Raw genomic sequence first — 25,922 nt, forward strand, 5'->3', positions numbered from 1 at the left:
GCCACAGGGCAACTAAGCCCACATGCCACAACTACTGAGCCAGCACGCCACAACTAGAGAGCCCGCATGAGTGCTGCAACTAAGACCTGATGCAGCCAAAAAATATAAATAAATAAATGCAAAATTAAAAAACCCCAAAAACAAAAGGGACACTATCAGTCGAAACTCTTGGTTTACAAAAGACTGAAGTCATGACTCAAATTAGCTTAAACCAAAAAACCAAAACAAAATACACAGGAAGGGCTAAGGGCCACCTGCTTCAGGTTAGACTGGATCTAGGTGCCTACACAGGGACTTTCCTGGTGGTCAAGAGGTTAAGACTCCATGCTTACAATGCAGGGGGCACGTGTTTGATCCCTGCTCTGGGAACTAAGATCCCACATGGCATGTGGCACAGGCAAAAAAAAAAAAAAAAAAAAAAGTGCTTAAACAATGTTGTGAAGGCATGGACTCCTCAACTTCTCTTTCTCTCTAAGATCTGCCCTCTTCTGTTTTGTCTTCATTCTCATTAAAAAAAATTTTTTTTAACTGAGGCTCATGGTCCAGAGATACAAATACAAAACAACCACAATGATGCTCCCAGAAGGCTTAAGTCCAGCTGATAGGTGGGGGTGAATGCACAAACGAGGAACAGCAGAGTGGCTGGTATCTAGGGTCAGAGTCTATGTGGGACATGGTCACGCCCTCCAGATCTCAGAGCTGTTGGGTGGCAAAAAATGACTCATGGCAGCTCCAGGCTTCCACTGTATGGCACCATGAGTGACACTGCTTCTATTTCAGACAAAGTGCCTGGGATGACTCTCATTGGTCCCACTTGAGTCACATGTTCATTCCCCGAACCAATCACTGTGGATAGAATCTCTGTGGATGGAAATTCTCTGATTGACGGGGCTAATTTGATAATGGATCTGTAGAACCACATGAGCATGTGAGAGGGACAGTCCCCCACAAACACTGGAGTGCCATGTCCAGAAGGGTATGCTGGATCCTAAGAGAATAGAACACAGACAACACTTACAAGTGCCTGGCTTTGATGGGGTTTCCAGTAAGGAGATGCCAACCCATTTCCATTGCCACCCCATCCCAGTCCTGGAAACATAAGCACAGGCAGCTCCCCCATCTTCCTGATCCAGGACCAATGTCGAATAATATGCTAGTGTATGGGAGGCCCCTGTTCTGTTTATCCACTCGCGTCCATTGATGGACACTTGGGTTGCTTCCAGGTCTGGGCTATTGCGAGTAGAGCTGCTAGGAGCACTCATGTACAAGTATTTGAGTCCCTGTTTTTAATTCTCTGGGGTGTGCACCTGGGAGTCAATGCCCTGACTCCAGTCTCACCCCCTCTCTCACCCCCTCTGTTGTATCCATGCCGATGACCAGGCAGTACCCGAGTGGAAGAGACACCCCTGGACCAAGCTGTTATGTGTGTGCGCCCTGTTCTGCCCACCCCGCCACACTGCCTCTCCCTCTCCGCCTTAGCGCTGCCCTGTGGATGCACAGACTTGGTGCATGACTTCCATTAGAAAGATTCAGTGGCAGGTGTCTGGGGAGGGGGGAATTCCCTGGTGGTCCAGTGGTTAGGACTCGACATTTTCACTGCCGGGCCCGGGTTTGATCCCAAAATTCTGCTGCTGTGCAGTGCAACCAAAAGAAAAGAAAGAAAAAAGAAAGATTCAGTGGGCCTTTGTTGGTTTTTCTCCCCAAAGTGGAGTTCTTTGTGTTGACACAGAGGATGCATGTTGTAGGCGGACATTTGTCTGCATGGACAGCCTGACAGCAGGGTCCCTGGACAAGGGGACCCCACTGGTAGACAGGTGGGTTGGAGGCCAGCCAGCAGCTGTCAGGTTGCAGCCAGAGGATTGCAGAAATCCTGTCTGTCCCTGTCCAGTAAGGAAATGAAGGCAGCATGCAAACAAGAGGCAGAGAGACAGGGATCACTTCTTTTCTCTCTTTTGTGTCTTTCCTGTTTTCAGGAGAATTTCACACAACACAAAATTAACTGTTTTGACTGGACAATTTGGTGGGATAGAGAGTACATCCACGATGTTGTATAACCATCAGTCCTATCTAACTGTGGAACATATTTATCACCCCAAAGGAAACTCCATGCCCATTAGCAGGCACTCCCCATCCCCTCCCCCAGCCCCTGACCCCACCATCTACTTCCTGTCTCTGTGGATGTGACTCCTCCAGGGACGCCCTCTGAGCAGAATAAGATAGTATTTGTCCTTCTGTGTCTGGCTTCTCTCACTGAGCGTCACGTCCTCAAGGTTCATCCATGTCATAGCAGGTGTCAGAATCTCCTTCCTTTTTGTGGCTGAGTAATATTCCGCTGTATGGATGGACCACATTGTGTTCATCCATTCATCTGATGACGGATATTTGAGTTGTTTCCACCCTTTGTCCATTGTGGATAATGCTGCTATGAACGTGGGTGTACAAGTATCCATTCAAGTCCGTGCTTTCCACTCTCTTCTGTATATACCCAGAAGTGGAATTGCTGGATTTTTGGGTAACTTTTTGTTTAACTTTTTGAAGAATCACCACAGTGTTTTGCACAGCAGCTGCACCATTTTACATCCGTACCTGTATGTGTTTTTGCATTTTGAGAAATTAAAACTAAGCAGAAAGATACATTGAAGAGATTCATTTTTTAGATGCAAATAATCTAGGCATTGCTTATAATAACATACCAGTTAAAGAGCATTAAAAAAAAAAAATCAGCAGGGCTTCCCTGGTGGCACAGTGGTTGAGAGTCCGCCTGCCGATGCAGGGGACACGGGTTCGCGCCCCGGTCTGGGAAGATCCCACATGCCGCGGAGCGGCTGGGCCCGTGAGCCATGGCCGCTGAGCCTGCGCATCCTGAGCCTGTGCTCCGCAACGGGAGAGGCCACAACAGTGAAAGGCCCGCGTACTGCAAAAAAAAAAAAAAATCAGCAGAGAATTCCCTGGCGGTTCAGTGGTTAGGACTCCGTGCTTTCACTACTGCCAAGGGCCCAGGTTCAATCCCTGGTTGGGGAACAAGATCCCACAACCAGTGCGGCAGGGCCAAAAATTAAAAAAAAAAAAATCAGCAAAACAGGGACCCTTGGCTAGCTTGGCTAGCTTGAGTGGGACATGCAGGGATGGAAAGATGTCTCTAAAAAAAAAAAAAAAAGCGGGGCCTCCCTGGTGGTGCAGTGGTTAAGAGTCCGCCTGCCGATGCAGGGGATACGGGTTCGTGCCCCGGTCTGGGAGGATCCCATATGCCGCGGAGCGGCTGGGCCCGTGAGCCATGGCCGCTGGGCCTGCGCATCCGGAGCCTGTGCTCCGCAACGGGAAAGGCCACAACAGTGAGAGGCCCGCATACCACAAAAAAAAAAAAAAAAAAAAAAAGAAAAAAAAAAAAGTTAAACTAAAGCACACATTAATCTGAGTATTTAGAAAAGAAAAGAGTGATTAGCTTCCAGCAGGGTGGCTTCCAGGAGTGCTGTTTCACGTAGGAATAGATTAGGAAACCAGGAGATGCTTTGCAAATTAAGAGGAGAAACACAGGGGGCTGGACTCTCAGGGTCCCGCAAGGTTGAGGAGCTGGGCTGCGGTGGGGACTCCAGGAAGTGGGTTCTCCCCTCCAGCCACCGCCTTCCAAGGGTAGACGTTGAACGGATTTTGGCAGGGGATTCCTTGGTTCTTGCAGGAGGGGAGCAGGGAGAAAATGGAAAGATTGAAATTTTTCCCCCTTCAGGGTCCTTCTAGACCTAAATCTTTCTCCTTGCTTAACAGTGGGGTTAAACCACGGTCTTCCAACCCACCCCCCTGCACTGTGGACAATTTGGGAGGCTGTTTTGGGGGCGTCCTACGCATTGTGGGGTGTTTGGCAGCATCCCAGGTTTTGATGCCAGGAGGAACCCCAGGTGTAACAACCACAAATGTCCCCAGACATCGCCCAGTGTCCCCTGGGAGTGGGGGGACAAATTGCCCCTGGTTGAGACCCTCTGGGTTTAACCTCTTTAACCAGAATGAATAACCGGATTTGCTCATTAGCATGTTTTAAAAATTAGCATGTTTTGCCTGGGAGAGTCAAGAGGTCCCTTTCGCCTACTGTAGAGATGGGAAAGTGAGGCCGGAGTCGGCTGGGGCCCCAGAGCAGTACTGGAACCAGACTGCATCCTGGTCTCCGGGAACAAGCTCTCCGGTGCCACGGGGCAGCAGCAAACTGGACTCGGGGAGTGACTGCAGCGGGTGGCGTGTGCCCCTCCACCTCAGTCTCTTCACTCTGCTGATTTCCCAAAGGGCCCCCAGGGTCGGACTTTTCCCGCCGCCCTGATGGGTCTCGAACCCTTAACTCAGAGCTCGCTCCTCTCTCCTGCAGGTCACAGGAGCAGCGTTCAAAGAAAGGGGCCGAGCGAGGCCGCGCGCGCCCGCGCGCCCGCGCGCCCTTGTGGGGATTGTAGTCCCGGCTCCGCCTCTGCCTCGCGCTGACTCCGCCCCTGGAACTACGCTCCCATCGTGCCCCGCGGCGCCAGGCGGTGGCGGAGGCGGGGCAGGCGGGCCGGTTGCTAAGACTTGGTGAGGTGCGGCGCTTCCGCCCGTCTCGTCAGGTAAGCGCACGGCTCCGGGGTCTCGGGCTTTTGCGTCCCAGGCTCCCGCGGAGGGCGAGCGGGAGCTGGGGCGGGGGTCGCGGCTGCGGTGGACGCCGGCCGCGCGGGGAGCTAGTAAGCAAACTGGGCCGGGCTCGTGCGCGCCTCGCGCGTGCGCGGGGAGCGGCGCGTGTACGTGTGCGCGTGCGCGCGGGGCTGCCGGGCCGCGGGACCCCGGCCTCCGCGCCATCAACCTTCTGCGCGTGCGCGCGCCCCTGCCGTCCGTGGTGGAGACCCCGTGCCCCAGCTGTTTCCGGCGTGCTTTGCCCAGGGGTCATCTCGGCCAGCTCTCTACCGCCGGGATGTCCACTGGACTGTCCACTTACCAGCTTCCCGCCCGCTTTGGGGGAAAGGCCCCAATCTTTCTGTACGTCCTAAACATTGATAATCCTTCCTGATACTTAAGGAAAGTGAGTTTTCAAGACCTTTTAAAATTGTGACCTCTGGTCTCTCCCACACTCCACATGCGCGAGGTTCTCAAATTTTCATGCACGAAGGCCCACTTATAGGGTGGCCAGGTTCTGCAAATAAACATGCAGGTTGCCCCCTTAAATTGGAATTTAGTGTAAACAACACACACACATATATTTTAAAATACGTATATCCCAGTGATTGCATGGGACAACAATTATACTAAAAATTTATCTGCTCATCTGGAATTCGAATTTAGCGAGACGTCCTGCATGTTATCTGCAGACCCCACTCTGTTGGGGAGCTTGTCAGAAATGCAGATTTTGGGGCCCTCCCCCTCCTATGGGGCCGAGTCCTGGAAACAGTATTTCAAACCAGCACACACCCAGACAGTGTGAGTCAGGAGACTCCAGCCCTGGCTGTTATTCTGCTCAGGGCTCCCCACCCTCCCTCCAGGCCCAGCTCTGGGTCACCGCCTCCGAGGAGCCCGCCTGGAGTCTGCCCGTCACAGGGCACTGGGCCCCTGAGCCTCCTGTGGATTTTATCACTTTCTGCCCCAGGCAGCCGTGCATGGCAGTGGCAGTGGATCCCATTTCACAGTGGGGGAAGCTGGGGGTGGGGTTAGGACAGGTAACACCAGGTCTCAGCCAGGAAACTGTGGGCTGGGTGAGGGCTTCGGGGCAGGGCCTAGACACACCCAGGGGTGAGATAAGGCCCCTTCCTCTGGTTGGGTGTCACCTTCAGAGCCTGACTCAGCTTGCTGAATAAGCCCCGTTGCCTCCTCGGACCCCAGACCCACAGCCCAGGAGTTCCAGGGCACCCAGTGAGGGGACTGGCTGTTAGGTGTCCTGGCTCCCTGGTTCCGCAGACCCTCCAGGGCCTGCCCCACGCAGTTGAGTCCTCCCTGAGCCTGGCAGCTGGTGCCCGCCACAGAGGCTACAACCATAAGTGTAAACAGTTGTGAAAGGGGCTGTCCCCCCCCCCCATTGTAGCACAGGCACCTTTAGGAGGTGCCCTCGCTGTAGGCAGAAGGAGGTGGATGCACCCAGGGAAGGGCCTGAGCTTGGCGGGAGCAGCAAAGAGCACAGCGGGCGGGGGGGCGCAGTGGGGTGCCCAGAGCTGGGGGGTGGATGTGGGGCTTCAAGGACGAAAAGAGGACCAGGTCAGCTCTGAGTGTGCGCGCTTAGGTCCCCGGGGATGATGAAGCAAGTTGCTGGGCGGGTCACCCTCTGCAGACCCTGTTTCTCATCTGTAGAAGGGGCTCAGGACCCCCATTGTCCGGGGCTCAGAAGGCAGATTTGGGGAGCTGCTGGCCACCTGGCCTTAGCGTCAGGTCCTGGTGTGTCCTCCCAGCCACGTGGCCCCAGGCAAGTTCCTTGGCCTCTAGAAAGGGAACAGCCCCACAGTCTCTGTCCTGGGTCATGGGAAGGAGTCGGGGAGCCTGTTCACGGCAGTGTGAGGACGTGCGGTGGTTCCAGCACCAGCAGCGGTCACGAGGTGCTGGGCCTCGTTTGGGGCCGGCTGCCCTGGCGACCACCAGATGTCCTCCACCACCCCCAAGAAGCAGCAGCTTTACTGAGATATGATTCACACACTGTGTGGTTCACCCACTTAAAGTGTATGTTTGAGTGTTTTTTAGTGTATTTACTATGTTGTGTGATCATCACGTCTAATTCCAGAACATTCCATCCCCCCAACAGGAACTCTGTCCCCATCAGCAGTCATTCCCCATCCCCTCCACCAGCCCCTGACAGCCACGAACCCACTCTCTGTGTCTGTGGATCTGCCTGTTCTGGACGTTTCCCATCAATGGAAGCACACACTGTGTGTCCTTCTGTGTCTGGCTTCTCTCACTGAGCATCATGTTCTCAGGGTCCATCCACGCTGTAGCGAGTGTCAGGACTTCACCCCTTTTCATGGCTGAGTGATGCTCCCGTGTGTGGAGGGACCACGTTGTGTTTATCTGTCCATCTTTCTGTGGACATTTGGGTTGTGTCCACCTTTTGCTGCTATGAATCCTGCTGCTGCAAACATGCGTGTGCAGGTGCCTGTGTGGATGTGTGTCTCAGTTCTGGACACACACCTAGGAGCGGATAGTGGCCTGCTGTGGTTTTTAGGCATCCTCCCTGGGAGCCGGCAGCCCGGCCAGCAGTGTCCCAATGGCAGCCCCCTGTATTTGTCGCTTGTTTTATTTTGATCACACAGAGCTTGCATTCTTGGAGACACAAACGGGACTGTGTCTGTCTTGCCTGGGAGACAATTCTCTCTTGCCTGGGAGACAATGGGAGCTTTTGTGGCCTGGGGCAGGCTGTGCAGGCCCTGGCATCCTGGGCACAGTGTGTGCCGGGAGCAGATTCAGAGCCAGTGCCCCGGACCCTCCTGAGGGCCCCTCCTGGCACGGGCGTCATGGGCGCCCGAGGGGCCCATCCATGCTGCCGCTTCTCAGAGCTGCCATCTGCACCCCTGGTCCTGTGCGTTTGCTGAGCTTGTATCGTGAGCTTCAGACAGGCGGTGGTGGGCGAGGACCTACCGTGTCCTCTGGGGGGCCTGTGAGCTGGGGCACATCACAGGAGCAAAAGCCTCGTCCCGGGGGAGAGGCGGAAGGGGCTGGCCCACTCCAAGACGCCGCCAGGGTGCAGGGCGCTGCGGGCATGGCACCGAGATCCTCTGGGGTTCTGCGAAGGTCATCTGTAGTGCATCTCTAATGTCATCCAAGGCAGCCCTGACCAGTAGGAATATAATGCGGGGCATGTATGTGAGATGAAGCGTTTAGAAGCCATGTTTTTGAAAAGTACGAAGAAACAGGTGACCTTAACGTTAGTAATACGTTTCTTTAACCTGAGACAGGCAGAGTGTTCCCACTTCAGCACGTAGTCAACATAGTCGTTCCCCGGTATCCGTGGGGAACTTGTTCCAGGACTCCCAAGAATAACAAAATCCGAGGATGCTCAGAGCCCTTATATAAAACGGTGTAGTGCAGATGGTCCTTGGTATCCATGGAATACAGAAAAAACTGAGACAGTTCATGTTCATTCTTTTGTATTAAGTCTCTGAGGTCCGGTGTGCATTCTCCCAACATGAGACATCTCAAAGCAAAAGGGGGAAAAAAGACACCGTAACGAGGGCGGTTTAAACTCTGTGCAAAGCAAGTATTAGTAGGCGATGAGTGAGAGCACGACCGCTGATGCGTCTCGCTCGGTTGGACGAGCCTCCAGATTCGGCACGCTCCTGGGACCGACCCTCGTCCGGCCCAGCAGGCTTCCCGCAGCTGAGGATGATGCCCTGCTCCGGTGTCTGTCCCCGCAGTCGGAGCCCTGCAGAGGATGGACCCCACCCCGGGCGACGTGGAGCCGCACAGAGACGCGAAGGCCGGGAGCTCCGAGCCAGAGCCGGCGTGGCAGGCCCTCCCCATCCTGTCTGAGCAGCAGTCGGGTGCTGTGGAGCTGGTGCTGGCCTACGCCGCGCCGGTCCTGGATAAGCGCCAGACCTCACGCCTTCTCAAGGAGGTGTCAGCCGTCCACCCGCTGCCCGCACAGCCTCACCTCAAGAGGGTGCGACCCAGCCCCCGCCCCGGCTGCCCACACGCGCTGGAGATCCTGTTGTGCCTGGCGGGGCCGGCCGCGGGCATGAGATCGCTGGCCGAGCTCCTCCCACCGCCGGCCGTGGACCCCCGTGGCCTGGGGCAGCCCTTCTTGGTGCCCGTGCCCGCGCGGCCGCCCCTGACCAGGGGCCAGTTCGAGGAGGCACGCGCCCACTGGCCCACCACCTTCCACGAGGACCGGCAGGTGACCCGAGCCCTGGCCGGGCAGCTCTTCTCGGCGCAGGAGCGGGTGGCGATGCAGGGCCACATGGAGCGGGCCGTGTGGGCCGCGCAGCAGGCAGCCTCGCGGGGCCTGCGGGCCGTGGGGGCAGTGGTGGTGGAGCCGGCCTCGGGCCGCGTGCTGGCCACGGGCCACGACTGCAGCAGCGCGGCCGGACCCCTGCTGCACGCCACCATGGTGTGCATCGACCTGGTGGCCCGGGGCCAGGGCCGCGGCGCCTATGACCTCGCACCCCACCCCGCCTGCTCCTTCGCCCCAGCCGCCGCCCCCGCAGGCGTCCGCGCGGGCTCCGTGCGCAAGCTGGACGAGGACGCCGATGGCCTGCCCTACGTGTGCACCGGCTACGACCTGTACGTCACCCGTGAGCCCTGCGCCATGTGCGCCATGGCCCTGGTCCACTCCCGCGTGCGGCGCGTCTTCTACGGGGCGCCCTCGCCCGACGGCGCGCTGGGCACCCGCTTCCGCCTCCACACCCAGCCGGACCTCAACCACCGCTTCCAGGCCTTCTGTGGTGTGCTGGAGGCTCAGTGCCGCCGGCTGGACCCCGACGCATAGGCCCTGCCCGGACCTTCCTCAGCCTCCCTCATGTTGCCAGGGGCTGTCGACCCATCTCGGCTTGGGGACACTTGTGCTGTTGCTGCCGGCGCGTGGGGTGCACGCCTGTCTGGGTGAGCTCTTCCCCGGGCTTGGGCGTAACGGAGCTCCAGCCAGGCTGAGTAGCCGGGCAGCTTCAGACCTGGGCCTCTGGGGCCACCGGGATTGTGTCTCCTTTTCTCAGGTGTCAGGAAACAGCTCTGACGTGTGAAAATAAACAACTGAAAACTAGGTCGGTGTCTGGGACTTCCCTGGCGGTCCAGTAGTTAGGGCTCTGTGCTTCCAGTGCAGGGGGCGCGGGTTCGATAAGATCCCACGTATCACGCGGTGCGGCCAAGAGGAAAAAAGAAACCAGGTCGTTGTCTGTTGACAGAGGAGCGCGGGTCCCTGGGTTGGGGTGGCTGCTCCTGCCGACACCTGGGCTTGTACTGGGGGGGGGGGCCACACATGGGCAGGGCGGGGCCCCTGGAGTCTGGAAGGCTGTGGCTGGACTCTGGGGAGAAGCCCGGCCAGCCTGGACTCAGCTGACCACATCAATTTCCCGTCCTTTGCAGGTGCCCACGGGGTCCCCAGAGGGGCTCTTGGGCTCTTCCAAGGCGGGTTAGCACTAGGACCCGTGTGCGTGGGGCTCGGAGCAGCCTGTTTGTCCATCCAGCAGACACACTTTGACTGACCACACGGTGCCACAGAGCCCTGAGACATCCCTGCTCTGAGCCCCCACTCCAGCCCCCAACCCGGGGATGCTCCCAGCCCGTGGGCACAGGGCAGGGGGGCTCAGCCAGAGCCGGAGCAGTGGGCAGACAGTGGGGCCTGCAGGCAGGAGGGCAGGGCCAGGCTGGGCTGAGGGTCCCGGTGGGGCCCTCACTGAGCAGGGGGCTGGGGGTGCACCCAGAGAAGTCTCTGTCACTGGATCCTTCCCACCTGGACCACCTCCAGGCAGGGCTCCCCCACCCACTCTGGTGCCAGGCACAGGGGGCAGTGCAGGGCCAGCTGTACCGTGAGGGCCTAGTGGGTGCTAGGCATGGCCACATTGCCTGGCCCGTTTCCTGAAGATGGCACCATCTGCCCGCAGGGCCCTCGTGGAACAGGTGAATTCAGCTTAGTTACACGCCTTGGTGGTGTCTCCTGTGAGGGGCTGCTCTGTGACACGGGCTCCTGGGTTCCTTCTGGGCAGGGCTGCTGGGTGCCAGGCCTGTCCCCTGGCGTTTTACCTGGATTGCAATGGGGTCCTTGGCCTTGCAAGGCTCACAAGGGCAAAAACCGCAGACCAGAGAGGTTGTGTGGTTTGCCTGAGGTCACACAACAATGAGCATGGACCTATTTATCAGTGATTCAGAGATTCTTTGTGGCCTTAGGAGGTGCTCAGAGCCATCCGTGGATAAAGGGGAAGTTTGGGGGGGTGGGGGAGATGAGGCAGGAGGGCAGTGGGGGTGGGTTGCCGGGGTCCTCTGGCCTGATGCCTCCCCTCGCAACGTGCCAGGCTGCCCGGGGGGGATCTGAGGTGAGGTGGTGACTGGGATCGCACGTTCAGGGCTGGGCCAGCCTTTGGGCCAAGAGCCCAGATACCCCTGTGGACGGTTTGGTGGTTAGGACGGTGCCCGCGGTGGCCCTCTGGGTCTGCAGCTGGCGTTGGGGTCGCCCAGCAGCCATGGGGACCCCCTGACTGTGACTGTCTCCCCTCCAGGTGGCTTCAGGCTTCCGCCCCTGTCCTGTCTTCACAGCGGAAATGTCAGGTGAGTCCTGGCCGCATCGCGCAGCGAGGGTTCCGGCTTCTCCACCCCTCTGGGAAGCGCTCAGGCGCTGGACACTGTGCTGCAGGCAGGATCACGTCCCCCTTGAGGCCCGTGCAGTGCCTGCCATGGCAGCGCGTGTGCTAAAATGGAGCCACACAGAGATGAGCACGGCCCCTGGGCCGGGGGACACGCGAAACCAGAGAAGTTTCGTGTTGAAAACCATGCAGTCTGGACCCCAGGACCCTGGAACAGGACCCTACTGCAGATGTAACTTAATTTGAGGTCCCAATGGAATAGGGTGGCCCTGTTGTCTCATGGCAGACGTCTAAGAAGGAGGAAATGTGGGCATAGACACACACAAGCCAGGGAAGATTGGGGCGGACACTGGAGGGAGGGGTCCACAAACCCAGGACGCCTGGAGCCCCCAGAAGCTGGAAAGGGCAGGAAGGACCCTCCCTTGGAGCGTGTCCCTGTCACACCTGGATCTCAGTCATCTGGTGTCCAGAATGGAGATGGATAAATCTCTGTTGTGTTAAGCCCCCCAGTCTGTGGTCGTTTGTTACAGCCTCCCTGGGAAGTTCATATGTCCCGAGTGCCAGAACCTTCCCTGGAGTCAAAGGTGTGAATGGCACGTGGGCCCCACCATCGAGTCTGTGTGTGTTCCTGTGACTTCTGAGAAATCACCACCAACTCAGTGATTTAAATAAAATTTGTTCTCTGACAGTCCTGAGGTCAGGAGTCCGACTGGGGTCTCACGGGGCTAAATCCAGGTGTGGGCAGGGCTGGTCCTTCCGGAAGCTCCAGGGCAGCATCAGTTCCCGCCTTTTCCAGCTTCTAGAGGTGCACCATCCCTGGCTCGTGGCCCCTCCTGCGTCCTCACAGCCAGCAGTGCAGCATTTCCCGTCTCTCTCTGCGTCTGATCCTCCCACCTCCCTCTTATAAGGACCCTGGGATGATGCTGGGCCTCTCGGGGAATCCAGGGTCCTCCCCATCCCAGGGGCCTTAGTCCCACCTGCAAAGTGCCCTCTGCCCTGTGGGGTGACATGTCCACAGGTCCTGGGACCAGATGGGGCACATCTTTGGGGCTGCTACAAGCTGATTGCAGTGTGGGTTTTGTTCTGGCCCCTCTGTCCCTGCAGGAAAGGAGAACAACTTCCCCCCGCTGCCCAAGTTCATCCCCCTGAAGCCCTGCTTCTACCAGAACTTCTCTGACGAGATCCCTATTGAGCACCAGGTCCTGGTGAAGAGGATCTACCGCCTGTGGCTTTGTGAGTGGACAGGGCAGGAATGGGGGGCCACCTGCACCACCCGGAGACCCAAGACTGGGACAGGGGCAGGCTAGGAGGCCGCCCTGCACCCGGGCGGTGAGAGCCTGAGGGTTTGGTAATAAAGCTCCTTTCTGATGAGCTTCTGTCCGGTGTGGATGGAGCAGGTGGGGGGACTGGGCCCTCTGGATCCTTCTCTGGCGTGGGGTCCCTGCACTCATGGGAGCCGCCGTCCAGGAGTGGGGTGTGTCCCGGCTCAGCCCCTCTCTCCCCCCTCGCCCCCTCCCCACAGTCTACTGCGCCACCCTGGGCGTCAACCTCGTCGCCTGCCTGGCCTGGTGGATCGCCGGCGGCTCAGGAGCCAACTTCGGTCTGGCCCTGCTCTGGCTGCTGCTCTTCTCCCCCTGCGGCTACGTGTGCTGGTTCCGGCCCGCATACAAGGCCTTCCGGTGAGTGGGGCGGGCGGCCCGCACCCTCCAGGGCCCTCGGGGAGTGTCTGGTGCCGACAGCCCCAAACTGAGGGGAACAGGGTACCTCACCGCGTGTGCTCCCCTCCGTGCCCAGCCCCGCATGGGCTGCATCCTGGTCTGCGTCTGCCGCCGGGCCCAGGTGTGAGCTCCACCCCTTCCTCTTGTCCAGTTTGGATGGCACTTTATATCGGGTCTGCAGACAACGGCCCACGGGCCAAAACCAGCTGCTGCCTGTTTTGTTCACTTTTAATAACTTTATTGAGATAATATTTTACATATTCTGCAGCTCACCTGCTTAACCATTCAGTGTTTCCAGTATCTTCACAAGGTTGGACAACCATCACCACTGTCTAATTCCAGAACATTCCATCACCCCAAAGAGAAACCTCGTGCCTATTAGCATCCCCCCATCCCCCTCCCCAGCCCCTGACAACCATGAACCTGCTCTCTGTGTCTGTGGATCTGCCTGTTCTGGACGTTTCCTGTCAGTGGAATCACAGCCTATTTGTCCTGTGTCTGGCTTCTCTCACTGAGCATAGTGTTCTCAGGGTCCATCCACGTTGTAGCGAGTGTCAGGGCTTCACTCCTTTTCATGGCCGAGTGATGCGCCCGTGTGTGGAGGGACAGCAGGTTGTTCTTTTTTTTTTTTTTAATAGTATTGTGGGGTTTTGTTTTGGCTGTGTTGGGTCTTCGTTGCTGTGTGCAGGCTTTCCTTAGTTGCAGAGAGCAGGGACTACTCTTTGTTCCAGTGCGCAGGCTTCTCATTGCGCTGGCTTCTCTTGTCGCCGAGCACGGGCTCTAGGCGCACGGGCTTCAGTAGTTGCCACACAAGGGCTCAGTAGTTGTGGCTCACAGGCTCTAGAGCGCAGGCTCAGTAGTTGTGGCGCATGGGCTTAGTTGCTCTGCGGCATGTGGGATCTTCCTGGACCAGGGCTCAAACCCGCGTCCCCTGCATTGGCAGGCGGATTCTTAACCACTGCGCCACCAGGGAAGTCCCCCCACAGTTGTTTATCCATCATCCATTGATGGGCGTTTGAGTTGTTGCCACCTTTTGGGTGCTGTGAATCTTGCTCTGTGAATGTTCACCCCCAGCCAGCCCCCTGCTACTCAGGTGTGTGCCATGTTTGCTCCTGGAAGGTCCCTGAATCCAAGACTCGGTGGGAGTCAAACAGGGCCCCTGGTGCCCTCTTGGAGGCAAGAACCAGAAACCCACTCTCATGTGCTGAAGCAAAAGGGGCCTGTTGCTTGAGGCCCCAGGCTGGCTGGTGCGACTGTGTGCAGGAACGGGGACCCCCAAGGGCTTCGGGGACTGCCTGGGAGCAGCCCTGAGCTACGCGAGCATCCCTGCCTCCCCCACCCTTCCTCTGCTGTGGGTCCCCCAGCGCCTGCCCTCCTTTCATGAGCCGGAAGTGGCCTGGGTGAGCCCCGTGCAGCCTCCCTTGTCCGGGGCAGCAGGCATGGGTCCAGCATGCAGAGCACCTGAAATCCACGATGAGCCTCCCTCGGGCCACGCGGGTGCGGGCACATGCTTAGGACGCAGGAGGCTCTTAACCTCCCCAGGAGGAGTGTGTCTGGGTGACATCCTCTGGGAAGGGCAGCGCTGGGCCCCTCCTGATGGGAACTGCACGGGAGGGGCCGTCCTACTCCCGCAGCCTCTGCCTCTTCCTCCTCGGCCTCAGTAATGGCTCTTTTCCTTTCCTCCAGATCTGACAGCTCCTTCAATTTCATGGCGTTTTTCTTCATCTTCGGAGCCCAGTTCGTCCTGACCATCATCCAGGCTGTCGGCCTCTCGGGATGGGGCGCGTGGTAAGCAAGGCCCCCGAGAGCCCGCAACGAGCGGGGTCAGCTCTGGGGCCACGAGTCACTTGCTCATACTGTTCGTGCAGGCTGAGCTCTGTGACGAGGACCCCAAAACTCTGACAGCTGGGAGAGGGCTGACGTTTGTTCCTTGCTCTTGTCTACCCTCCAGGGAGGTGCCGGCCCAGGGGGCCGGGTGCGGCGGATCCGCCCGCCTTCTGCCGCCTCGTGCGTGGTCACCCGGCCCCAGGAGGACCTGGGAAGCGTGGTCCATGATGTGTCTGGGGGGTGGGAGAGCAGCTCGAGGGCCTGCCCTGAGCAGCCACCTGTGCCTAGGCCTACCTAGGGGGTGAGCCGTTTTCCATTTGTTTGCTTTTGGGGTATCATATGAGGTTTCTGTGGCTACTGTAACAAATTACTCCAGATTTAGTGACTTGAAATGAAAGAAACTTATGTCACGTTCTGGAGATCAGAATTCACTTAACCTGTGAGTGGGCAGGGCCGGTCCTTCCGGAGGCTCCAGGGGAGCATCGGTTCCCGCCTTTTCCGGCTTCTAGAGTCGCCGCATCCCTGGCTTGTGGCCCCTCCTGCATCCTCACAGCCGGCAGCGCAGCATCTCCCGTCTCTCTCTGCCTCTGACCCTCCCGCTTCCCTCTTATAGGGACCCTGGGATAACGCTAGGCCCCCTGGGGTATCCAGGGTCCTCCCTGTCTTAGGGGCTTTAACTTAAGCCCACCTGGAAAGTCCCTTTTGCCACCTAAGGTGCCACATCCGCGGGGCCCTGGAGCAGGACGTGGCAGTGTTGGGGCAGCGGGTCCGTCTGCGGCAGGCAGTGCCCAGAGGTGGCGCTGGGCGGTTGCTCTTCCTGCCTTGTGTGCCACCAGGCGTGTCCCCACGTCTCTTGGTAGAATTTCTCGGCATGTCAGGACCTTGGCCGTGTGAGCGGCGGGGGGTCTTCTGGGTCACGCCCTGTGGTGCATCTTCTGGCTCCTAGGTGGGGGGCACCTGTTGCCATTGCCTTCAAGGTGTCTGTCCCCGTCACTGCCATGTCCGTGGGGATGGCTGCCACATGCCCTTGGCAGTGGTGAGCTGTGCGCGCTCCTTTTGTTCTTGAGGCCCCGCTGAGGTTGCACGGCCTCTCGGTGTCCGTTTGCTGCCGGGCCTTCACCCCTCCCCAGGATCGTCACCCAGGGTCATCTCCAGGGTGCGTCTCTCTGGGTTCCTGACATCACTCCCTCCCTGCATGATGAGCAGACCCTGAATGCTGGGCCTCCTCTTGGCCGATGCCTTCCCAGATGCGGGTCTGGGATCCCCAGGACCACCCCAGGTGCAGGGATTCACTGGGCGACCGCCAGGCACGGCCGAGACCCCAGATCCAGCGGGAGAGTAGGTGCCCGGGTGGACTCCACGTTTGCACAGGTGGTGTTGGGACGGGGAGCCCCCGAGGTCTGGTTCCAGACGCAGCCTCACGCCGGCACCCAGCTGCCTTCTGCTTGGCCCCCCATTGCCGTGGTTTCTGCACGGACGGGCAGGGTGCACACACCTTCCTTGGGGCCCAGCCTGCAGAAAGGGAACATCGGAGCCGACCTTCCCACCTCCCGTGGGGGCCTCCCCAGCTGGTGACCTCACCTCGCGCAGGGGCTGCCCCGAGATGTTCCCCTTGTCTGGGAAGTCGTGGGGAGGGGGAGGAGGGTAGTAATAACAACGGTGACAGTGATGGTGACAGTGCTCCTGGGTGTGCAGGGGGGCTTGGGCACCTCCCGAGGGCTGGCTCATTTGCTCCCCTTGAAGGGGTCTCCTGACTTCCTAGTCTGCAGACAGGGGGATGGGCGTGGATGGGGGCAGGGGTTAGGGTGAGGGTTAGGCTCCGTACCTGGTACCCAAGGCCCTCCCCTTCCTGCCAGTGTGGGCAGCTGTCCTGGCTCTGGTCCCGTACGGGGACCCCCAGGCTCCACAGACGTGGGGGAGTAGATGGTGCCTGGCCCGGGGGCCGCCTTGGGGCTCAGTGCTGGGGCTGGGGCCGAGGAGCTGCAGCTCTGCCCGTCTGCGTTCACCCTGATGGGCCAGCCTGGGCTTCCCCCGCCTGGGGTCTGCCCCGCTGCTGAGCCTCCCCGCCCGGGGTCTGCCCACTCCGGGGGTCTCCTCCTGGCTGGCTGGGGTCTCCCTGTTCCCAGGGTCTCACCCTCCTGCCCAGGTGGCCGCAGTCCTGCAGGTCACCTCCAGGGAGCGAGTGGACCACCCTGGGGTCAGCGTGTGGAGCCTCGGGGATACCTTCTGGGGGCACCGGCTCCCAGCCAGTCCCGGGCCCGCAGGTCTGTCCCTCCCCGCTCACCCCAGATGCTTCCCTGTGAGTCCGTGCAGGAGGTGGACTTTTAAAACCTCTGACACGTCTTATACGTAAAAGGCCGCAATGCTGCTTTGCACCAGGAAGCCAACAGTGACCTCAGCACCTCAGATGCTCACATGTGTCCTTCCTGCCCTCTCGTGACCTTCTCACGTGGGGCCCCTTAGAGGTTCACGGACCCGGGGCAGAGCCCGCTGCCCACCACTCAGCCAACTCCCCGCCCACGTCCTCGCCTCCACCACACATGGTGGGTGCAGTGCTCTTACCCACCTGCAGGTGTCTTGGGTTTCCACAGTGTTTCCATGACAAGTCTTTCCCCTCGGGGATCCCTGTGGGTTGTTAACGTCTGGTCTTTGTGGTTGGTTCACATCAGACTCCAGGTGAGGTGTGCACGCCTCTCTGATCCGGGAGCTCGACCGTCTGTAGTCTCCACGGTAGGGGCTTTATCTAGGTGTCTTCACAGCCAGGAAGGCAGCCTCTTAAGTGCACGATTCAGTGGTTTTCAGTGTATTTACAAGGATAGAGGTTCATCACCTCTATCCAATTCCAGAACATTCCGTCACCCCAAAAAGAAGCCCGTCCGCATCATCAGTCACTCCCACCCCCTCCCCAGCCCCTGACAACCACGCATCCCCTCTCTGTGTCTGTGGACTTGCTTGTTCTGGACGTTTCCCATCAATGGAATCACACACTGTGTGTCCTTCTGTGTCTGGCTTCTCTCACTGAGCGTCGTGTTCTCAGGGTCCATCCACGTGGTAGCGAGTGTTGGGGTTTCTCTCCTTTTCATGGCTGAGTGATGTTCCCATGTGTGGAGGGACACGGTATGTGTATCCATTTACAGACACATGGGTGGACGCTTGGGTTGTGTGTGCCTGTCTGTTATTGCGAGTCGTTCTGTTGTGCAGTTTCTACAGGTATCCGTGTGAACGTGTGTTCTCGTTTCTCTTCCACCTGGTTGTGGAATTGCTGGGCGACACAGTAACTATTTAGCCGTCTGAGGAGCTGCCAGGCCCTCCCATAGCTTTTGCAGGCTGCACCCCTGTGCTGTCCTTTTGCACCTTCTGTCCCCATATCCCTGGCTCTGTCCCCTCAAGCTCCTGGCCGAGTGGCCTTGGGGGAGCACCTGGCACCCTCGTGTCCCTGCCGCTTTGTCTCCAGGCCTGTCATCCTCCCTGCCCTCCCCCCACTGCCACTTGCCTTGGCTGACCCGCCTGGTGGGTGCAGCAGGCTCTGCACGTCTGTCCGTAGCTGGTCAAGGCTGGTTTATAACCCACTGTCCTGAGTGGGTCACCCTGGGCTGTTGGTGAGATCGTTCTCTGGAAGCTCCGGCTGCTGGTCCCTCTGGGAGGCTGGGCAGTGGAGCAGGTCCCCATCCTACAGCCCCACCCTCCCCAGTGGCCAGGATCCATGGCCCCAGATCCGATGCGAGATCATTGGTCCCCAGAGTGGCCCCTCCCCCAGCAGAGCCAGCCCCTCTTCCCCTCCCAGTAGCCCACAGGACAGCATCCAGCCCCCCACTGGCCCAGCCCCAGCTGCCTGTCTACCCACCTGAGCCCCCAGCCGCCCAGCTGTGCTCATACCCCTCAAAGTGTAAAGCAGTGTGTTCTGTTGTCCTTGTTTGTACACAAGGACGTCTCTCCTGGTTTCACAGAGGGGAGAGGCCTGTTCGTGTGTGCCTGCAGCAGGTTGCATACATCTTATAAACTCTCTCAGGAAGGATACATAGTAGATGAGCTACACCAGTTCCCTCTGGGCTGGGGAGGGGGTCAGCAGGAGAGAGACTGTCTATTGTGTATTTTTTTAAAATTTCCTGAATCTTGAACCGTGCGGTGTCATTACTTGCTAAGAAGAAACATTCTCAAAAACACCCTATTTCCTGCCTCTCCCTCCCAGAGACCAGATGGGTGTTCTTCCGCATGTGGACTAGGGACACACCCAGTGACCACCAGCTTTCTCTTGTTTTGCTGTCTCCTTAATAAACTGATGTTCCAGTCATTCCCAGCCAGTGGGCATTTACAGGTTACCCTCAGCTTTTCCTTCTTACAGCAATGGCCGTGGTGTAAATTTTTACAAGTGAAATAGTTGGGGGAAAAGGAATGAGTACTGGGGCTTCCCTGGTGGCGCAGTGGTTGAGAGTCCGCCTGCCAATGCAGGGGACACGGGTTCGTGCCCCGGTCCGGGAAGATCCCACATGCTGCGGAGCGGCTGGGCCCGTGACCCATGGCCACTGAGCCTGCGCGTCTAGAGCCTGTGCTCCGCAACAGGAGAGGCCACAACAGTGAGAGGCCCGTGTACCACAAAAAAAAAAAAAAAAAAAGGAATGAGCGCTTAAGTCTTGTTCTGGGTCACACCCCATTGCCCTCCAGGAAGGGTGCACCCCACACTGACAATGTAGTGTTTGTTTCTCCATTCCCTCACTATGTTTGCCGGGACGATGGTGTCAGAACGAGACTTTTTCTAACTTGCACATCTTTGTTGGTGGGTTCGAGCATCACTTCCAAAGTTCGTTGCTCCTTGTGAATTGCCCATCTTCTCCGCCGGTCATTTACCTTTTTCTTGTTGATTTATTGGAGCTCTTTACACGTGAGGGATGGTGGGCCCTTGTCTGGTGGTCATGCTGGCTCCCACACACTCTCTCGTCCCTTGCAGTGGTTGGCTGGCTGCGATTGGGTTCTTCCAGACCAGTGTCGGGGCCGCCGTGGTCATGCTGCTTCCGGCCATCATGTTCTCCATGTCGGCCGCCATGATGGCCATCACGATCATGAAGGTAACTCCTCTAGGTCCCGAGACATCCCGCTTCCTCTCTCGCATCCTGTGTCCTGACCTCCCAGCCCCGGGGGCTCGTCTTACCCTGTTTCGGTAGCAGGAGACCGAGCATCGGGAAGTGAAGTGAGCGCTGTCAGCAGGGCACACCCTCCGTGGTCCAGACCCTCGACCTCTCAGGCCAGGGCACTGCTTTCCCGCCCACATGGCCTTCCAAGGAGGAGGGACTCAGGGAGACAGCGCCCTGTGGCCGATGGTGACCACTGCCTGCCAGAGCCCCTAGCACGCGTGTCCCAGAGGGTGGTCCACACTGCCAATTCAGCCACCACCGGCCACTAATCACTGTTTACAGTTAAATCCAAATTGAGTAAAGTTAACTAAAACTAAAAATTCCTTGTGTCCGTCGCACCCACCTCCTCCCGAGCGCTCAGGCCGTGAGGGGCTGGCGCCGACCAGTTCCACCGTCATGGGCTCTCCCTGGACAGCCCCACTCCAGGCGTTTGGAGGCTTCCAGCTGGAACATGAGCTGTATAGTCTGGGGGCATCGGCTGCCTGAGGGTTGTCCTGGGGCCACGTGGAAACCGACGGGTGACGAGGCTGACGGTGCGTCCACCTGGCCTTCCCGGAGGTGACCCTCTCGGCCGTGCCCCTCCTGTGCGCCCAGTACTGCTGCTCAGGGAAGCCAGCCCTACCCACGACTTTTTTTTTTTTTTTCCCCATGCCGTGGGGCTTGTGGGATCTTAGCTCCCTGACCAGGGATCGAACCGGCACCCTTGGCAGTGAAAATGCAGAGTCCTGAGCACTGGACTGCTGGGGAAGTCCCTGAAAGCTGGGTTTTGAGTCCCTTCCAGCCTCCGTGCCGTGGGATCTCAGCTGTTTTGTCAGGTTTTGAGGCCTGCACTGTTCCATCGGAGCCCTGGGTCATCTGGAAGGACAGAGGGGTGCCTGCTCCTCCGTGTTTGCCCCTGAAGTCCCCTGGCTCTATGGATGACCCGAAGGGGGCAGGAGGAACCAGCAGAAAGCAGACCCCGGGAGGCTTGGGGAGATGCTGGGACGGAGGCCACACAGGGACAGCTGTGGTTCCAGCAGGAACATCTCAGCAGCAGACGGGAGGGGTTCCGAGCTGAGCGAGTCCTCCAGAGCAGAGCTGCCCCATCGGGGTCCCCAGCACCGCCCCGGTTTGGGGGTTCGCCGGGAGGCCATTGCACAGGAGAAAGATAAAGGACAAAAGTGTCAGCTTCACTGCTCAAGAGCCTCAAGTTAAAACAAATGCCATCTTTTCAGTTAGTGGATTTGCTGGGATTTCCAGAAATAGCCCAGCCCCGTGTCTGAGGGGCCCAGCCTTCCTGGACGGTGGGGAGGAGGCAGTGGTCCGTCCCCAGAGGTCTCTGCTGAGGAAGTCATTGCAGAGATGCCCTCGGCAACACGGGGGCCCGGGGCCTGATGTGCCCCGGGGGGTGAGTCACCGGGTGGTCGCCAGGCAGCAGACCTGTCCTGGACGAGCCCCTTTCTGCTGGGGCGGTGGAGACCCTCGGACGGGCAGGCAGTGGTCACAGCGCAGGCGTGGCCTTCAGAGCCCCCGTCTCAGCTTCTGCACTTTTTCTAAAGTTCCTGCAGTTTGTCATCCGTTTAAGAAAAGCCCCGCCTCGAACCCAAGTGGGTCTCTGCACTGTCCTTTTTTCCACCCCCGCAGGTGCACAGCATCTACCGCGGGGCTGGCGGGAGCTTCCAGAAGGCGCAGACGGAGTGGAGCACAGGCGCCTGGCGGAATCCGCCGTCCCGGGAGGCCCAGTACAACAACTTCTCAGGGAACAGCCTGCCAGAGTACCCCACCGTGCCCAGCTACCCGGCCAGCGGCAGCCAGTGGCCTTAGCAGGAGCCCGGCGGCCCCGCTGCCTGTCCTCCACCGGCCCACCTGCCCCTCGCCATCCACTCCCGCCGCCCTGGGTTTGATGAGGCCCCTCCGCCAGCCGGGACGGCAGACCCGGGGGCTCTCGGGGACCCGCCCCTGCATTCACCTCACTCCCGAGAGCAGGGCTCCCTGCAAGCTCTGCCCAGAAGCTGTCCGGCCGCCGCTGTCCAGCAGAAGGACACCCCCTGTGGTCCTGAATGTGTTTAGTCACCGTGACGTCCACTGTGCTGCAGCTACACCCTCTCCCCTCGGGGTCTCGGGGGGGCTGACCCGGGCCTTGCAGGTCAGAGGTGGGCCGACTGCCCCCTTTCCAGAGCTGCTGACGCAGAGAAGGGCCCCGGCCCCGCGTCCACCCTTCCCGGCCTTGCGTCCACCCTTCCCGGCTTCCATCCGGGTGGTTGCCCTCGGCCCAGCTTCCAGTAAGAGGGAAAGAGGGAGGCCTTCCCAGCACCAGGTTCTGGTCCCTGGTGGGAGACGGAGGGGCTTGACGGTAGCTGGATCCTCCATGTGTCTGCCCTCTTGTGGACTTGCCGCCTCACTGCCACGATCTGAGCTTCACCCCGTCTGTCTGTCTGGCTGGCTGTCCATCTGTCCGTTGGCAGCTTGCCTCCAGTCCCCCTGCCCGTGGCCATGCTCATTCCGAGATGCTCTCATCCCCCCCGGAGGGGTCTTAGAGCTGGGACCGTCAGGTAGGACCTCGTCAGATCCGAAACCTGGGACCAACTCGCTCTGCGGGGAAGGGGAGCCGCCGGTCTGTCCCAGATGGAAGCAGACGGGAAACCAGACGCATCTCCGCAGAGCACGCGCCCCAGGCCGAGCGCTGGGCCCGAGGCTCGTGGGCTGCCATCCACGCAACCCTCCTGGGACCGCAGGACCAGGAGTTGGAGTCCCTGAGGGGACAGAGGAGAGTGACAAGTCTGTGCCTTATTAGGAATCTGAACCTGCCCCTTCGCTCTGCCCTCCGGTCCTTCCAGCTCCTTCCCAGACAAGCAGCCTGCACCTGTGTGAGTGGATGGGCCCCCGTCCAGGCTCCCGGGCGCCCCAGACGCTGCCCCTCGGCTCCTAGTCACCCAGCCCTCGGGGCAGGACGCCCTTCCTGTCGCACCAGCTGGGCCGCCCCCCACGCCCCCGCCTGCTTGCTTGGCTACTCGTGCTGACCACCCCGCGGTGCCCGAAGGCGGCCGCGAGAAAGCACCCGGGTCTGGGACCCTAATGGGCCCCTGAGATGGGAAACCCAGGTCCTGTCGCGTCCCCAAGGCCACCTCCCGTGACGGAGGCGTGCGCCACACTCCCCGTGGGGCCGAGTCGCGCGTGAGCGGGGCGCCACCAGTGACGGGCGATGAGCAGGCATCAGCCAGCCCGGGATCGCCCACGGCACCCACCCCCACCCCACTCCTCGCTGTGCGTTGTGGTTTTTGTTACGTGAGAATATCCAGGAAATAAAGACATCGTTTCTGCATCAGAGGAGCCTCCGCGGGGGCTGTTTTTGGCGACACGTGGTATCACCTCCGGGGCCTTCATCCCCTGGATCCCAGCGCCCACGGCCTCCGGCAGGATAAACCAGGACCAGGCTGTGCGCTGGGCCAAGTCCCGTCCACGCTGCCGGCCGCCCCTGCCAGGGACCCTGCCCCACCCACCGCGGAGCCTCGCCCGCAAGCCATGTCCCTTCGTGTTCTTGCTTTCAGTCACATTTTCTTCATGCTCAACAGCTTTCAACCGAAAAAGAAAATTTGCAGGAAGTGAGACAGCAGCTCCACTTGCCGTGAAGGAGACGTGGGGGCTGAGGTGGCTGGGATAGGAGCGGTGTGGGTCTGCAGGGGCCCCAGTCCGGCTCACGGGGGGCCCTGGTGGTGGAGTGGACACCCCGCGTGGACACGGGAGAGCGGCGGCTGGTCTGTTACCCCACGGACACCAGGGGAAGGAAACGAAGTCCGCAGAGAGGAGGCAGACAGAACCCAGAGCAAGTGGTGTGGGTTTCCTCGCGTCCACCCAAGTTCACTTGAAGTCCTGACCCAGCACCTCAGAGTGGGACCTGTGTGGGAACGGGGTCTTTGCGGGAGTAGTTAGTTAAGGGGAGGTCACACAGAAGCAGGTGGCCCTAACGCAGCAGGACTGGTGTCCTTAAGAGGGGGCCGTTTGGACACACACGGGGAGGGGCCGTGTGAAGGCAGAGGCAGAGACGGGGTGAGGCCGCTCCGAGCCCAGGGTTGTGGGGACCCCCGGAAGCCAGGGGAGAGTGGGGGCGGAGGGTGGCAGGTGGTCCCTGGGCAGGAGCCAGCCTGGGACCCCGGATCTTGGGCTCTGCCCTGCCGAGCTGAGAGGATACACGTGTGTGAGCTGCGCAGTCTGCGGTGCTGGGTCGCGGGCGGTGTAGGGCTCGCCTGTCGGTGTGGGGGACGCGGGTCTGGGGAAGGGCATCTGCGTCCTCGGCTCAGAGGTGATGTGGGGGACCCAGGACAGGTCGAGAAGGGGACCGTCTGCTGGGGCGGCTGTGACGGGACCACTGACCTGGGACCTAAACGAAGGATTTATCCCTCCCGGTTCTGGATCCAGGTGTGGCTGGACCGCACTCCCTCCAGACTCCAGGGGAGGGTCCTTCCTGCCTCTCCCACCCTCGGGACGCTCCAGGCTCTGCCTCTGTCCTCACAGCCTTCTCTTCTGTCTCTTACGAGGAAACCATCCTTGGATTTGGGGCCCACCCCACATCCGGCATGATCTCAGCTGGATCCTTACCTTTAATACATCTGAAAAGACCCTGTTTCCAAGTAAGGTCACGGGTTCCGGGCCACCGCTCAGCCCGTCCAGGGAAAGAGAACCGAGGCTGCACCGAGGGGCTTGGCTGTGGGGATGGGTCCCTGGGATGGACGAGAGCATCATTCACGGGGGAAGGGGCGCAGGTGAGGGTGAGGGCAGGGCACCTGCAGACGCCCGTGGGAGCCTTCCTGCAGGGGAGGCTGGGCTCAGAGCATCCTCAGTGGGATCCGAGGGGAGGGGCTGACCTTGGTCAGAAGCAGGGACAGGTCACCTCTGGTGACGGGAGGCCAGAGGCCGGCGGACCAGGCAGGTCCTGCAAATTGTGAGTAGTTGATAGCTGACAGCTTCTCACCAGCTGTCCTCCAGCTCGGGGTCCCCTGGGCACTGTGAGCACTGGGGTTGGAGCATCTTCTGAGGACCGTCCGGGGTGCTGCGGGGTGTGGAGCAGCCTTGCTGGCCCCACCCCCTTGATGCCAGTAGTCCCCCAGTCGTGATGACCACAAACGTCCCCAGACATGGCCCCATGGCCCCTGGGGCAGGACCACCCGGGTGAGATCCCTGCTTTAGCTGCAAGATCTGACCTGGCAAATCTGTTCTCAGTGGAGGTCAAGAGCAGCAACTGAACAAGAAAACTTGATGAAGTTTTTTTTTTTAATCTGATTGAGGGATCAAGTACCCTCAGTTTCATCACAAAGCATTGATGATGATGGAAGTCACTTCCAGGAGTAAGAACGTGAAACAAAAAAAACGAGAAAGTTTTTAAAAGGGGACTTGCCTGGGCGTCCAGTGGTTGAGACTCCACGCTCCCAATGTGGGGGGCCCAGGTTTGATCCCTGGTCAGGGAACTAGATCCCACATGCTGCATGGCATGGCCAAAAACAAAAAACAAAAAAACGGTAACTGGAAGCGATTTAACTTTGCTATGGAGAAAATGAATGATTGATCAGGATTACATTTGATTCGTAGAGTTTACTCTGAACCTCCTCTCAGAGAAAGCTCATCAGTTTGGGGGCGGGGAATCTGGGTTTAGATGCTGTGCCTTCATCAACAAAGACCCCGGGGCCAGGGGGCAGGTGGAAAGGTCCATATAACAGACGACCACAGACTGGGTGGCTTAACACGGCAGGAATTGACGCCCACGTTCTGGAGGCCTGAGCGCAAGGCTGAGGTGTCACAGGGCCCTGCTCCCTCTGAGACCTTTGGGGGGGCCCTTCCTGCCTCTCCCAGCTCGGTACTGTTATTTACTGTATTAGGATTGAAGACAGAAAATTTTGAAACATTTTTAATGTCATTTAAAAAATAAACTCATTACATTTGAACTGTTTTTTTTTGAAGTAGAGTTGATTTACAATGTTATGTTAGTTTCAGGTGTACAGCAAAGTGATTCAGGTATACATACATATATATATGTTCTTTTTCAGATTCTTTTCCATTATAGT

The 25,922-nt window shown here is 59.1% G+C and overlaps 2 protein-coding genes across 2 annotated transcripts; both read left to right on the top strand.

The window, feature by feature from the left end:
• Positions 1 to 1,761: 1,761 nt before the first annotated feature.
• Positions 1,762 to 23,191, top strand: SCAMP4 (secretory carrier membrane protein 4). The gene is made up of 9 exons (XM_060094504.1): positions 1,762 to 1,814; positions 4,087 to 4,228; positions 4,434 to 4,580; positions 11,130 to 11,178; positions 12,318 to 12,446; positions 12,736 to 12,892; positions 14,618 to 14,719; positions 19,704 to 19,821; positions 21,511 to 23,191. The coding sequence occupies exons 1-9, from the start codon at positions 1,762 to 1,764 to the stop codon at positions 21,688 to 21,690; spliced, it is 1,077 nt and encodes a 358-aa protein (XP_059950487.1). The 3' UTR covers positions 21,691 to 23,191.
• ADAT3 (adenosine deaminase tRNA specific 3) lies at positions 4,513 to 9,658 on the top strand. Its single transcript, XM_060094671.1, has 2 exons — positions 4,513 to 4,580; positions 8,078 to 9,658. Exon 2 carries the CDS (start codon positions 8,354 to 8,356, stop codon positions 9,404 to 9,406), a length of 1,053 nt encoding a protein of 350 aa, XP_059950654.1. The 5' UTR covers positions 4,513 to 4,580; positions 8,078 to 8,353; the 3' UTR covers positions 9,407 to 9,658.
• Positions 23,192 to 25,922: the final 2,731 nt, after the last annotated feature.

This window comes from Mesoplodon densirostris, chromosome 3, assembly GCF_025265405.1.
Source record: "Mesoplodon densirostris isolate mMesDen1 chromosome 3, mMesDen1 primary haplotype, whole genome shotgun sequence".
Taxonomy (NCBI): Eukaryota; Metazoa; Chordata; class Mammalia; order Artiodactyla; family Ziphiidae; genus Mesoplodon; species Mesoplodon densirostris.

Coding starts and splice junctions, on each gene's coding strand:
- SCAMP4 (XM_060094504.1), top strand. CDS start 1,762: ATGGACAGCCTGACAGCAGGGTCCCTGGACAAGGGGACCCCACTGGTA. Junction 11,179..12,317: donor CTTCACAGCGGAAATGTCAG/GTGAGTCCTGGC, acceptor CTGTCCCTGCAG/GAAAGGAGAACAACTTCCCC. Junction 12,893..14,617: donor CCCGCATACAAGGCCTTCCG/GTGAGTGGGGCG, acceptor CCTTTCCTCCAG/ATCTGACAGCTCCTTCAATT.
- ADAT3 (XM_060094671.1), top strand. CDS start 8,354: ATGGACCCCACCCCGGGCGACGTGGAGCCGCACAGAGACGCGAAGGCC.